The sequence below is a fragment of the Tachypleus tridentatus genome, chromosome 13, assembly GCF_004210375.1.
Source record: "Tachypleus tridentatus isolate NWPU-2018 chromosome 13, ASM421037v1, whole genome shotgun sequence".
NCBI classification, from domain to species: domain Eukaryota; kingdom Metazoa; phylum Arthropoda; class Merostomata; order Xiphosura; family Limulidae; genus Tachypleus; species Tachypleus tridentatus.
The window spans coordinates 197,555,069-197,569,549 of NC_134837.1; the positions used below are offsets into that span (position 1 = coordinate 197,555,069).

General features: G+C 34.5%; 1 protein-coding gene across 1 annotated transcript in view; it reads left to right on the forward strand.

Moving 5' to 3' along the window:
- Positions 1–12,087: 12,087 nt before the first annotated feature.
- The window catches only part of LOC143238900 (uncharacterized), a 42,404-nt gene continuing 40,010 nt past the window's right edge, over positions 12,088–14,481 (forward strand). Inside the window, exon 1 of the mRNA XM_076479533.1 lies at positions 12,088–12,626. Coding sequence (XP_076335648.1) covers positions 12,524–12,626 — 103 coding nt within the window. The 5' untranslated portion in view covers positions 12,088–12,523. The remainder of the gene's footprint in view (positions 12,627–14,481) is intronic.

The following is a 14,481-nucleotide window of genomic DNA, read 5'->3' on the forward strand; positions in this document are numbered from 1 at the left end:
ACTTTAAAACTTAAATATTAAGAATATTAAGTTGAAGGAATACAAATGTTTTTGTAATTTTAATGTCCAAAATTGGTCTTCGCTGACATCGAACGATGTCGATTGTGGTTACCACATGACCTACCGATACGCATATCTCAAGCCTTTTTAATGTGAGCTATTCAACCATCTGTATAATAAAGACCTTAACCATGGGGTTCAAGTTAAACATAGTATGAAACCCACAACAATATTCTCTTGTCATTTTTGCTGTCTTAGTCCATTTATTGATACCTGCTTTTCACTCCAAGTCAAATAACTGCACATTTTATCAAGCAAACGAAAGAAAAATACACATTTTAATAAGACGTCCATTTTCACTTGGCATTCAATCAATTCTCAAACATTATGTTCAGCTATATGTATTATTCTTTATCTGTTATTTTTCCGCGTGCTTATGCTGCATAGCAACGAACATTGTTAGTAAATTTTGATTGTTCTTTTAAACAATTGGCAACAGCTGTAAAGATAAAATGTGAGCAGTCAAGAAGCGTGTGTAAGTTTCCATGGATCGTCCGTGAAGATAAATAAGGATGTAACTTTGACTAGGTACTGTATTTTCAAGGATTTAACCGTCTTGTTAATGCGTAACAACACATTTAAGTGTTTCATCATTTCGTCATCTTTCTACTGTTATTCCGTTTTATACAGAAACTTGTGTTACTATTATAAAATATGATGCTCCATATCCTTCTGCTTGCGTTAGCGCTTGACCCCAGTAGCACAGTGATGTGTATGTGTGTGCGTTTTCTTATAGCAAAATCACATCGGGCTCTCTGCTGAGTCTACCGAAAAGAATCGAACCCCTGAATTTAAAGTTGTAAATCGGTAGACTTCCCGCTGTACCAGCGAGGGACGGAAGAGTGGTATATCTACGGACTTTTACTGTTAGAGATCGGGTTTCGATACCGTAATGGGCGTAACACGGATTGCTATTTCTATTGCTTTGTGCTTAATAACAAACAACAAACATTAGCACTTTATTAATGGGTAAAATGTAGCAAGTGCTGCACAGCCCAAACATAATCACCATACATTGAAACAGACCAAATGTAAAAGTTGACTTTTCACGAGTTTGTGATGTCAAAGGAGTCTCATCGACACCGTTTTTATCTAACGTTATAAGCTTGGAATCAACAAACGTGTCAAGTATTTCGTCAACACGAGCAATGTGATATACATCAAATGATAAGTTTTGTCTGGTGCAAATAAGAGTGAACATTATTGTTGTTTTTTTCATTATCAACATTGGTGATGAAAATGGGCATGTCCCAAAGCTTCCAACTAAAGCTTGGGAATTGCTAAAGTGGTATAACTTGATGCTGATAGGTATATGTCAGTAAACACTTTAATATCAAGTGTTTTTAAATGGAAACTTGAAAAGCTATGAAGATGCAACTAAATGTGTGATTCTTCTTTTGTGAACCAACAAGCTAAAAATTTCATGCTGGCATTTTTGTGTAATTAATTTGGAGTCACCTACTGGATGTAATATTAAGAACTTGTCTCTAATATCACTTAGTTAACAGACCTACATTAAATTTAAGCCTTCCTTCAACACTGTTTCAATAATCCATCAGAGAAATCTCCTTAATGTCATTTTCTTTTATTTAAACTGCTGGGTGAAAGGATAAGCAGCAGGTCATCATGTTTAAATTGTAATTGTCCCCCATACTAAATCTCATGTTTTGGTTAAGCACATCTTATTTGCGCAATAAGTACCTTCTTCTCTTTCCACATTTCCTACCCACGTATCCCTCAATGTTGCTAGTAGGTGGCTCACACAGTACCTGCTGGTCCCACGTATCCCTCAATGTTGCTAGTAGGTGGCTCACACAGTACCTGCTGGTCCCACGTATCCCTCAATGTTGCTAGTAGGTGGCTCACACAGTACCTGCTGGTTACCACAAATTCTTGTAGAACTTCTTATTAACAAAACAGCAAATGGGAAGATTTTGTACCATGTCTCAGGTTCATTAGTATAAAACGTACTTTTTAAGTTCCATTTAACTGTATAATGTATAGTGATGACCATAAACTGTGACATCTTGCACACCACATATAGTGATGACCACAAACTGTGACATCTTGCACATCACTTATAGTGAGGACAGTATACTGTATTACCTCTTATAATGAAGACCACAGACTTGGACTATTAATATTTCTTATAGAACACCGGTTCTGCTAAATATTGAGGTAAGTTCTTCTACAATGATTGCTGCTGCTATTGAGAGTTCTGTGGTTGTTGATGTGATGTATAATTAACTAAGTCACCAACAAACACATTCGGGATTTCTACTCAGAAGTATTCCAACACGAGCTTTGTGAAATGGAATGTCAATCATAGACATTGATATGACTGGAACTATATCTCGTTCTCTTAGTTTTTCTGGTAGTTGTTCACAACTGGTAAATTAATCAGAAACAGATTTAAAAATTCCTAGCCAGTAGAACACAGTTAGAAAGTACTCTTTCGTTTTCTCTCTTCTTAAATATCCTGTCAATTGATTATTATGAACCAACCTTAACAGTCTTGAAACCGTTAACCACTGCTGTAACCTTGTCTACCTATTGCTATCCTGTGACTTTCACAGGCCGTAACCTTGTTTTCCTCTTGCTATTCTGTGACTTTCACAGGCTGTAACCTTGTCTTCCTATTACTATCCTGTGACTTCCACAGGCCGTAACCTTGTTTTCCTATTGCTATCCTGTGACTTCCACAGGCCGTAACCTTGTTTTCCTATTGCTATCCTGTGACTTCCACAGGCCGTAACCTTGTCTTTCTATTGCTATCCTGTGACTTCCACAGGCCGTAACATTGTCTTCCTATCACTATCCTGTGACTTCCACAGGCCGTAACATTGTCTTCCTATCACTATCCTGTGACTTCCACAGGCTGTTTAGTTGAAATCGGAAGCCTTAGCACACTTGTTAATTGATCTTATATTTGTAATCTCCAATTGTAACAAAACAAATATCTCGGGAACAGCGTTTAATGAGCCACACCTTTACTCCCATAAACAACAAACATTTATTTAGAAATATAACGAAACAGAAGAACAAGACATACATTTTCCTCCGTCCAGAGTTCAACAAATTGCAAAACTCTCACCTTCAATTGTCACTTTAATAGATTGTTTTAGGATTATTCCCTCCATCATACTAACACTTAACTCTAACTGTTTTAACAGTAAGAAAAGTGAATAAAACGCAAGTCACGTCTTAAGTGATTCGAAATATGTTTAATTTGAAAAACGGTCAGAGAAAAACACATTCGTAAGAACTTCTTCAATCATTGTTTTTGTTATTGATAGTTCTGATAAACAAGACAGAATGAAGCTAACAAAGTTATAGCTTGTTGAACAACATCATTCTAAAAGAACCTGTATAAATAAAAACCTAGGTAATCATACGTATATCTCTTACTAAATCAAAACTTCCTGATACACTACAACGACGACAATCTATTACCATGTAAAATAACAACAATAATCTATTACTAAACTCAAGTGTATTTTTTACACTCTTTTAAAAAATGTAAACATTAACATTTTGGTAATAATGTTTTATTCCTTAAATTTTAATCAGAATAGCGCATTATTTTAATAAGAATTTAAAAATAATGAGGCTTAGGATGCGACGAGTTATTATTACACAAAGGACAAAAATTGTTTGTCGACTTTTACACTAATACGGTAAATGTCAATAATTTTGGATTGTTTTACATGTTATAGCTATCCATTCTGCATTTATTATTATGACACTAGATGTCACGTCATACAAATACCTTGATTCACAACTTCTGTGTTGATCCTCTAACAACAGACCCAGAGCTGGAAGTATTCCTGACCTAAATAATATGATATAAATTAGTCTAATTACCTAAGTATTAATATAAACCATCACTTAAAAAGCTGATTATAATTTTCTTTGTTCTTTAACGAAAATCTATGTAACGGACTACCTCACTATCTATTGTGTTTTGCCCATCGTGGTTAACGAAACCCAATTTTCAAAATTAAAAGTCCGCGCTGGGTATAATAATTACCTAGTTGTTATAAATTTATTTTTCTAAGGCTATTCTAGTGAAAGAAAGCAAACAATCCTAAGAATATTATTCAATGACCTAACTATTACAAACATTCGGTCCGGGTTACCCTACTTATAAATCTAAACGTTACCAACTGTCTCCTAAAAGATACTGAAAGATCAAGCTTTCCAATAGCAATCGCACAATACTTAACTAAAAGTAAAAACAACTGACAATATATGTTTACTCAATTAAAACTTTTTGTTCGAATAATTTATATCGGTTGGAGCGCCGATTTGGGATGCCTAAACTTACAGTTTTCGTTATAAAGCTTTCTCATATTAAAAACATTCAAAAAATATTTAGTTGAGAAGCAAAATCCTCAAAACAGGATTTACTATAGTTCTCAGCGCTCACATCTTCCAGTAATAGTTCTTTTTTATAAGGTTTTCCCCAAATTTAACTGTTTTGATATGTGCAAGTACTTTAATATGATATATGTTGTACCGTCACTCACTGCCCTAGCATGAAAGGCTTTTATTTTCACAAAAATCCATATAAACACACATATCTGAAGCTTTTGTCATCCCTAGCTTCAAGTAACTTGTATCAAGTTTGTTTTTTGTTTTTCATTTTTAAATCCCTTCGTGTATGGTTATTGGTGCTCGTGAATCTATTTAAATAATAATAAAAACAGTCTAATCCTAATTCATTATGTAGCAGGAAAGTCAGTGCTGTGGAAAAAACATTCATAAAAACTGACGATTATAATTCATATAAAGTTTATCTAGAGTTAATACTTGTAAACAAAGGAACGATATACGCTATAATCTATGCCTAATGCAAGATGTGAAAAAACCAATTTATAAAATCTGAGAAGCCCGACATGGCCAGGTTGGTTAAGGCGTTCGACTCCTAATTTGAGAACCGCGAGTTCAAATCCCCGTCGCACCAAATATGCTTGCTTTTTCAGCCGTGGTAACATTATAATGTGACAGTCAATCCCACTATTCGTTGGTAAAAGAATAGTCCAAGAGTTGGCGGTAGGTGGTGATGACTAACTGCCTTCTCTCTAGTCTTACATTGCTAAATAAGAGATGGCTAGCGCAGATAGCCCTTGTGTAGCTTTGTGCGAAATTCAAAAAACAAAACTGAGGATAACAATATCTAAAAGCTCCATCTAGTGTTAATACCTGTAAACAAAGTAACGATATAAGCGCTCTATTATCCAACTGGGTGAGTATTTATCCTAATGCTTCTAGAATGGTTTGCTACTATAATTAGCTAGCGTCTTTTAAACACTATATTTATCGTTTGAAACATGAGTGACAAGCGTCTCCTATTTTCTTTTTATACAAACAGTAACACGAGCTGCAGTTCCTTTGTTTCCTAAACGTGTTTGTATACTACCGCCTTTATTTTGATTATATCTTTAGTTTATATATCAACATAATCTCTTTCTGAAATTAAAATATCTATTTTTTATGATTCGCTAAAAACCATCTGCATTTTTTCTACAAATATTTAAAGTTTGTTTGTTTTTTATCTAAAAGGTATGATTATAAATAAAACATTTTGGTTTTTTTATTTAATCGTATTAAAGTCAACATAATTTGCAGCTTTGTAATTGGTATTTATTAAAATAAAGTGTATTTTTTAAATAAAGAAATAAACGGATTAAGGAAATCAAACAACTGAAAATATCCTATAAACCTTCGTGACGTACTTAAAAACAGAATCTCATTGTCAGTTATTTATAACACTTGAAACACAAAACATTATTATATGAGTATTTGAAACAAGGTAACAAATGTATTGTGGTACAGATGGCAGCACAATAAAAGTTTTATCCATTAACAGACTAGACACAAAGGCTCTGAAAACGTCAAGAAGCTGTTATACTAGAGCCATCAATGATCTACATAAGGAATGTTATATCACTTTATCTTTTGTTTTACAGTCAGCTCTGATTGGCCACAAAAACTCTCTTCTGTTTTGATTCCCTTGCTTTCTATTTTTTTACTGTAAATTTTGTTATTATTCCACAAACTAAGTATGTTATTCACAATTATCAATGAGATGGTGTTAGCCCTCTGATGCTTTGTTTGTTTGTTTTTCTGAATTTATTAAATTTCGTGCTTTACATAAATTACTTGAAAATTATTAATAGAATAAAATCTAAGAAAACTTAAGAATGAACGTCTACTTATTTAATATGTATCACGTTATACTTTTATCTAAGGCTGGATTTCCTAATAGTTTCAATATTTTACCTTTTTTCTATCTTTTTTTGTTTGTCTTTTCCTACTCATTGTTAAGATGTTTATATATCCTGCACACCAGTTTAGCATTGTATTGTTGTTGTTGTTTGTACTGCTACAATAAAAAACATTAAAAGAAAAAAGCTTTTCAAACTGTTAGCTGTTTTAGTCTGATGTTTCTATTGGTCTATTGCTTCCTCTAACCTGTACCCTTAATTAACTTTATTTTGTTCTAATGTTGTTTCCAGTACTAGACGAAATTTTGTGGAGTATATTGTCTGCTACTTTGTATAACTATTTTATATAAATATAGTAATGCACTGCATTGCTTTTATTTTTAACGAACTAGACTAAATGGACACTTGCTTTGTTGCAATTCACGTTAAAATACAATGAATTATTTATTTCACACAAAATATGTCCTTTCTATGGTAATACTCCAGATTTAGTGTGTTATATTCATGCTAGATCTTTCATAGGAGACTACAGAACTGACTAGACCCTGTGTAGGGCTATAATAATATATATCTTGTAGGATGTATTGAATTTTGGGCAGCCTAAAACAATCACTGAATCTTAATAGCATGTTGTGTAAGATCATGTTGTCATTATACAGTATCCTTTAAAAAATCTTATTCAAAGTCTGAATCAGGAAAGAAACGCAACATGTAACATATAGAACATTACACAAAGTAGTAATACATATATCACAGTAAAAGTCACACACAACAAGGAATGACATTAGAACAAAGTACAATTAATTACACCAATGAGTCATGCTGCACTGTTTTTTACTGTCCTTCACTATACTTTACTGTACTATACAACATTACAATATACTATACGATATTGTACATTACAATATATTGTTACATAAACCTACATAATACGAGTATCAGTCAACTTTAAATACAAAACCAAAAACACCAGTGAAACAAATTCCTCAAAACTCTTACAAGTTATAATTCTTGTGCCAAAATTTTAAACTGTTGCCTTAGTATGGATCTACATATAACATTTCTACCAAATTAAATGACTTCGTACATATATCAAATGTTTATCATGTTCATAAAATTAAACTTTCAGAACGTAAACCAGAAAACGACACAGAGATATATCAACAACATTAAACTCATTAGATACAGTAAAGCGTAAAAAAATTTGTTACCTTAAATGTACTCTGCTTATTTGTAAAGTGATATTACAATGCCCGTGCCAATGTCTAAAATTCTAAAATACGGTAGTTTTTCTTAACAAACATTTTCTTTATATACGGTATATTGTATGGCCTACATTTTGTATGATTGGCAGGGTAAGAGTAGAATGGATAATATTAACTTAGTTTTTCTTTTGCCTTAAATCCTTTTACAATTAGAAAACGTGCATATCATATCCCTTGTAATGTTTTGTGTTCATAGTTCAAGCCTATCTAAGTTTTTGAAGTTTAATTCGGTCTAAACATTGTCTTTTTGTATACATACTGTCATATTGGTCAAAGTGGCGCCCTATTAACACACATCGGCCAATATAGTGTTTGTTTGTTTGTTTTGAATTTCGCGCAAAGCTACTCAAGGGCTATCTGCGCTAGCCGTCCCTAATTTAGCAGTGTAAGACTAGTCATTACCACCCACCGCCAACTCTTGGGCTACTCTTTTACTGATGAATAGTGGGACTGACCGTAACATTATAACGCCCCCATGACTGAAAGGACAAGCATGTTTGGTGCGATGGGGATTCGAACCCTTGACCCTTATAGTACGAGTCGAACGCCTTAACCCACCTGGCCGTGCCGGGCCGTCAATATAGTGAGATTGATACACAGTAAAAGCGTATGACAATGCAAGCTAAAAATGAAAAGTTAATTAGTGCAAGAGTACTAATGGCGTTCGATACATACATGTTATACACACTTACATGTGCATATAGAAACCAAATAGGCCTAACTGTATTTCTTTGGTTTGCGGACTCAAGTTGTGTTGATGACCCTTGAATAAGCAAAGCTGCAGTCTACAGAAATGTGGGTTGGACGATCAACAAATGCATTTATACATAATGCTAAAGTATTTCACACATCTAAGTTAATTTAGATTACTATATATGGCTTAGAAAGGACCCAAAAACCCATAAATATTTTATAGTATATATCTAAACCTTTTCTCACAACCTAACTCTGCGTCTATTTCTCTTGTTTTTATCTATTTTAACATTAAGAAACTATTGGAGCTTTGTTATTTGTTTATTAAGAACTTTATAACCATGACAGTCAATCCCGCTATGTGGTAAGCGAGTTCCAGGTAGGCTAAGCTTGATCCTCGTGTCTTTTATCTGGGCCCTTCAGTGGCACAACAGTATGTTCCCGGACTTACAACGCTAGAAACCTAGTTTCGATATCCGTGGTAGGCAGAACACAGATAGTCCATTATGCTTAACTTCAAATAAACAGGCTTTGGGCTTGACGTTTAGGGTTAAGCGTAAAAATAAATAACATGATATCTTCAAGAATAAAAGCACAAACCCAGTGATCTCAAATTCTGACTGTGATCTACATCAGTGATCGGTTCTTGTAAAACAGATGTTACTAATGCTGATGCTGAATGTTGTACTTCAATAGTCAGTTCTGTTGGTGCTTGTGGTTCTTACGATTCACATTAGTTTGACAGTACGACGAACCCTGAATTTTAGAGTTATAAGTCCTCAAGCTTACTGCTGAGCCTTTTTTTGTATTGTTTACACATTGTGATAAACAAACAAAATTACGTAGTTCAAAAATGACTTCTAATACAGCAGTAGAAAGATGCAGTAATTTAGTATCCCCATAATTTCAACTTCTACTTTATCTATCACACCTAATGTTCACCATACAACACATTCCTTCAACTTTGCCACTAACGCACTAGTCACTTAAATTGTTTGTTAATTTTCCAGTACTTCTGCACCCCCTTCAGAAAACAAACATTTGAATAACCCTCTTCATTTCATTTGTAATATTAGTAATCCTGCCTTTCTGAATTCTTACTACTAGATTTATCAAATTTTGGTCTTTTACTTTTATTGAATGTATAGTTCATATCAAAGTTTCGGACGTCTGTGGTAATATTTAGAAGTATCGTATTCTTGGAACTGAAAATTATACCTCATAACAGTTTCTGAGATCGATATGTCGTTAGCTGTGTCTCATGTTGTTGGAATACACATCTGTTCTGGTACTTTTCTTAGGTGTTACTCTCAGATAAAATGCTATTTTATTTCCCTTAAAAAGTTATCATTTGCTTATTTACTATACAGCGTGCTGTTTTCACATAGCTATTCCAACCACGGAAAAATACAGACAAGCGGGAAGGCTTTGGACTCATCATTAGTCGAATGATATGTATAATAGAAAACTTCGAGGTTAAATACGCTATCTTCACAACACATCAACTGAAACTACCACCTACTGTTCATAAACTCAACGTGAGTCACTTGAACTGATATATCAGTGACCAAATGGTAAGAAAAAGAACAGTTGGAGTTATTATCAATGACTACATGATAAGGAACAGAAGAACAGTTGGAGTTATTATCAATAATCACATGGTAAGGAACAGAAGAACAGTTGGAGTAATTATCAATGATCACATGGTAAGGAACAGAAGAACAGTTGGAGTAATTATCAATGATAACATGGTAAGGAATAGAAGAACAGTTGGAGTTATTTTCAATGACTACATGATAAGGAACAGAAGAACAGTTGGAGTAATTATCAATAATCACATGGAAGGAACAGAAGAACAGTTGGAGTGATTATCAATAATCACATGATAAGGAACAGAAGAACAGTTGGAGTAATTATCAATGATCACATGGTAAGGAACAGAAGAGCAGTTGGAGTGATTATCAATAACCACATGATAAGGAGCAGAAGAACAATTGGAGTTATTATCAATGACCACGTGGTTAATGCATCTGATTAAGTCGGGAATAGCTGCTCTACTCCAATTTCTGAAACCGAAAAAAAATTACTTTAACCTTTGTCAAATTCACCAGAATTTTCGGCAAGGTTGCTGGGTGTCTGCGTTCTTCCCAGATAGGACAGTAGTTAATGTCTCTAACGACAATTGCAGAGCCGCGTCTGAAAAAAGAAGAGATGAGTGATATATCCATCTGAACATTGTTAGGTATCACAGTTTCGATGAAGATTCAGTTATGGTGTGAAGAAGACACCATATTAATTGGAATGGTCTCACAGAACTCCCAAGGGAAGAATTCACTTCTCAACGATGTATATTGTTGAGGTTTACTAGACACAGTTGCACGACATTTCCCAGGTTTGTTGAGAAAATACTTTGTTTGTTTGCTTTTTTGTTTTTTGAATTTCGCACAAAGCTAGCCATCCCTAATTTAGCAGTGTAAGACTAGAGGGAAGGCAGCTAGTCATCACTACCCACCGCCAACTCTTGGGCTACTCTTTTACCAACGAATAGTGGGATTGACCGTCAAATTATAACACAAAGGGCGAGCATTGTTTGGTGCGACTGAGATTCGAACCCGCGACCCCCAGATTACGAGTCGCACGCCTTAACACGCTTGGCCATGCCGGGCCCAATACTTTGTCATAAGATGATATGGTGTTCGAAGCTATGTTACCAGTGCACTATTACTTTAACTAATAAACAATAGAGGTCATATATTGGATAACACGAAAGTCTCTTATAAATCCTATGTATCATATCTGAGACCCCTCTGGACGCTATTCGAGTCAATGTCTTAATCCGCCTACTGAATAATGGGATAGAAGCCCCATATAGTAATCCTCACAGAAAAAAAAAAAAAACAGTTTAGCTTTATTAGATGTCACACTCACTTCTTACTGGGTATGTAATGTTGATCCAAGACCATTCATTCCCATATTAAACACTTGATATTGAATCGCATTCCGGTAAGTTGTAAAATGAATATCTGTTATCAACGGTTCTATTTTTATTAACCGTATTAATTTAAAACATGGTGTTTCCTAGATATTCTATGATTTAAAATAAATTGTTCATTTAGTTAAAAAAAAAAATTTAAGAGTAAAAGTTTCTCCCTCTAATTTTGGGCTACTTTATATTTTTTTGGGTAAAAACATTCTACAGTAGAGTTTACATATTTAAACATGGAAAAAGCATTCCAATAGTTTACAGTGGTTACTGATGTACGATAGATGGTTTAAGTAGTAATTTCGTACCCTATCATTAAAATCATACATCTACTAATTACTGGTATTTGTTGGAGTGTGGTTGTTAGATGGTTTCACTGTGCACGTTGTGACTGGAATATATGATGGTAAATATCTACTTATCATTGAAGAATGTTTGATAAATGGTTTAACTATGTATATTGTGACTGTAAGTATGGCAAATGAAAATCAACGTTCCCTAATTTCTGGTGCTTGTCTGTTTAACGTTGGATATTCAGATTGCTTTAAATTCTGTTTTGTATCTTGTAGAAATATTTAATTGTTTTAAAGACATAGTGTTAATATTACAATAACAACGCCCTCTACTGATATGTTCAAGCAGGGAACGTACTTTAAAAAAACGAAAATACAAAAGATAATACAAATTATTCCTAATTCGTTCTCCTCGTCGTCTGTCTACAGTTCTTTATATTAGGATCCTAAGTCGATTGCTGAAAATTCCATATCTCGTGAATACTATTCACAGCTTTAACCCTGGCCACAACAGGACGCTCATCAACCGTTGCTAGGCAACTAGTAAACAAAGCGTGACGTCAGGAAGTCGTATTCGCCGAGTGTTGAGTGAACTGTATTGTGCAAGAAATGTCGCCTTTGTTTACGAACCAAAACGAGTTGAGGAAATGCTTCAACGCCCGAACAAATATTACTACGTTTAGGAGCAGTTCATCCGCGCTTTTAATTTTAATGACTATAAGAGAAAAATTGGAAGGAACTCGTGCTCTCGTGAACTTTCGCTGGCAATGTGGAAGCATTCACTGTAGATGTCGTCACAGCATTACATTTATTGTTGGTCACCTGATCCTGTTGTACGTATGAGGTTTTACAGAATCGGGACAGAGAGAAAACGTACAACTCGTTTCAGAAACTCATAATACAATAAATACATTATATGTATATGTAGGGTAAAATCGCACGGATATACGGTAGGTTCTATTCAAGCATCGTGAGAGGTGATGGTGATATACCAGAGAGATGAGTGCATACGTTCAGCGTGTTGTGGATACCAAGCTTCGTGGAGTATCTGCTTCGATGATTCTTGTATGTCTCCTTCACTGTGTAACATGTGAACTAGAAGGCAAGTTTATAGCGTCGATAGATAGCCGTAGTTTTGGATACATTCGTAGAATTAGATTAATTTCAAAATCAAATGAAATTATTATCAAAATTAACAAAAGTAGTTTTAGAGCTGAAGTGTAATACAGTATCAGATGTTTTATTGGGATAAATTAACATTTTTGATGAATGTTCAACATGTACATTATCCTTAATTTCCGAATGAAACAAACGCGTTTTATAGCCAATTACAGCTTTTTGTTGTTGTTGTTTTTTGTTGTTTTTTTTATCTCTAACAGGTAATTATCTTTTAGTACTTCTAATTTTGATCAAGATTATTAGAACACGGACTAAACGTTAGAACCAATGATTTAAAACGATGTTTGTTTTGGTTATTCGCTTAAAGATATACACTGGCTGTCTGACTAATCGCACTTAATGTCGGACCAACAGGCTAGATACCAACACCCACCGCCAACTCTTGCACAACTGTAATCGAATATTACGACTTGGCCGTCACTCTTATAACGCACACACCACTCCAAAATGAGGAGCGTAATTTTAGGACAACGGTATGCGAACCATGAATCAACAGGTTCTCATCCGGGACGTTAACCACTAAGCCAAACCCGGCCTTTAGAATTATATACACCCTTGATCTAATTGTATTTTCTAGCAGTATTTTAACACAGAAGGAAGCTACTCTGTGACAGTTCAGGTGTTTGTGACGTACCGATATTTGGAAGGTCAGAAACTACTAATCTGTATGAAGCTTACAGTTAGCACTATCACCATCATTGCTATACTTATTAGAAACTATTTGCAAGTTATATTTATTTCATGATGAAGGATTCATTCATTTCATATGTACATGTTTCTGTTAACTAAGGTATGAAATACTTGTATACGTAGAGAACTGTTTGGGTTCTTCGAATATCAAAGTAAATGGTTTTTTCCTAACATAGGTATGGACTTTTCACTTGAAGGTTAAGTAGTATCCCCTTATTTTGGCTCGTTGTACCTGCCACAAAAATTATATTTCATAAGGGTCTAACCCTGGAGAGAGAAGAAGAAACACTTTCACTGTTTTCAATAAAACATTTTCTCGTTTGGTTCGCTCACTAGTTCTTCCCCATACCCCACACGTTTTTAATAAAGTGAAGTGAGTCACTTTGTGAGGTGATAAAGTAAAACCTCCAAAGTTGAATACTTAATTAAAGAGAATACATTTCTCATAATGAATTTCACAATACGTGTAAAAGTTAAGGCCTGAGTGACATTACATAAGAAATATGACACCGTTCTTGTCAACTAAAAGATAAGCTTGCATTAAGAAGCTAACCCTAATCCAAGAAATGAGGAATTCGAGCTCTAACAAGCCTTGTCTCCCTCTGTTGCTTGATACAGCTATGTGCTGAAGATAGCTGGGTGAAATTCTTTGATATACATTGTGTAGATCTCAGATACACTGTGAATGTTTTAGATACATAATATGAATGCTTTAGACATACACTGTGAATGTCTTAGGCACATAATGTGAACCCAGGTTAGTTGTATTGTAAAATCACACATTCAACCCTAACACAAGTTAGTTGTAATATGAAACCACACATCGAACCCTTACCCAAATTAGTTGTAATGTGAAACTACATATCCAACCCTTGCCCAAGTTAGTTGTAATGTGAAACCATACGCCAAATCTTAACCAAAGTTAGTTGTAATATGAAACCATACATCAAACCAAGCTTGGTGTAATGTGAATGCCACCCGCTAGTACAGCGGCATGTCTCCGGATTTACAACGCTAAAATTAGAGGTTTGATTCCCCTCGGTGGGCTCAACAGATAGCCTGATGTGGCTTTGCTATAAGAAAAAACA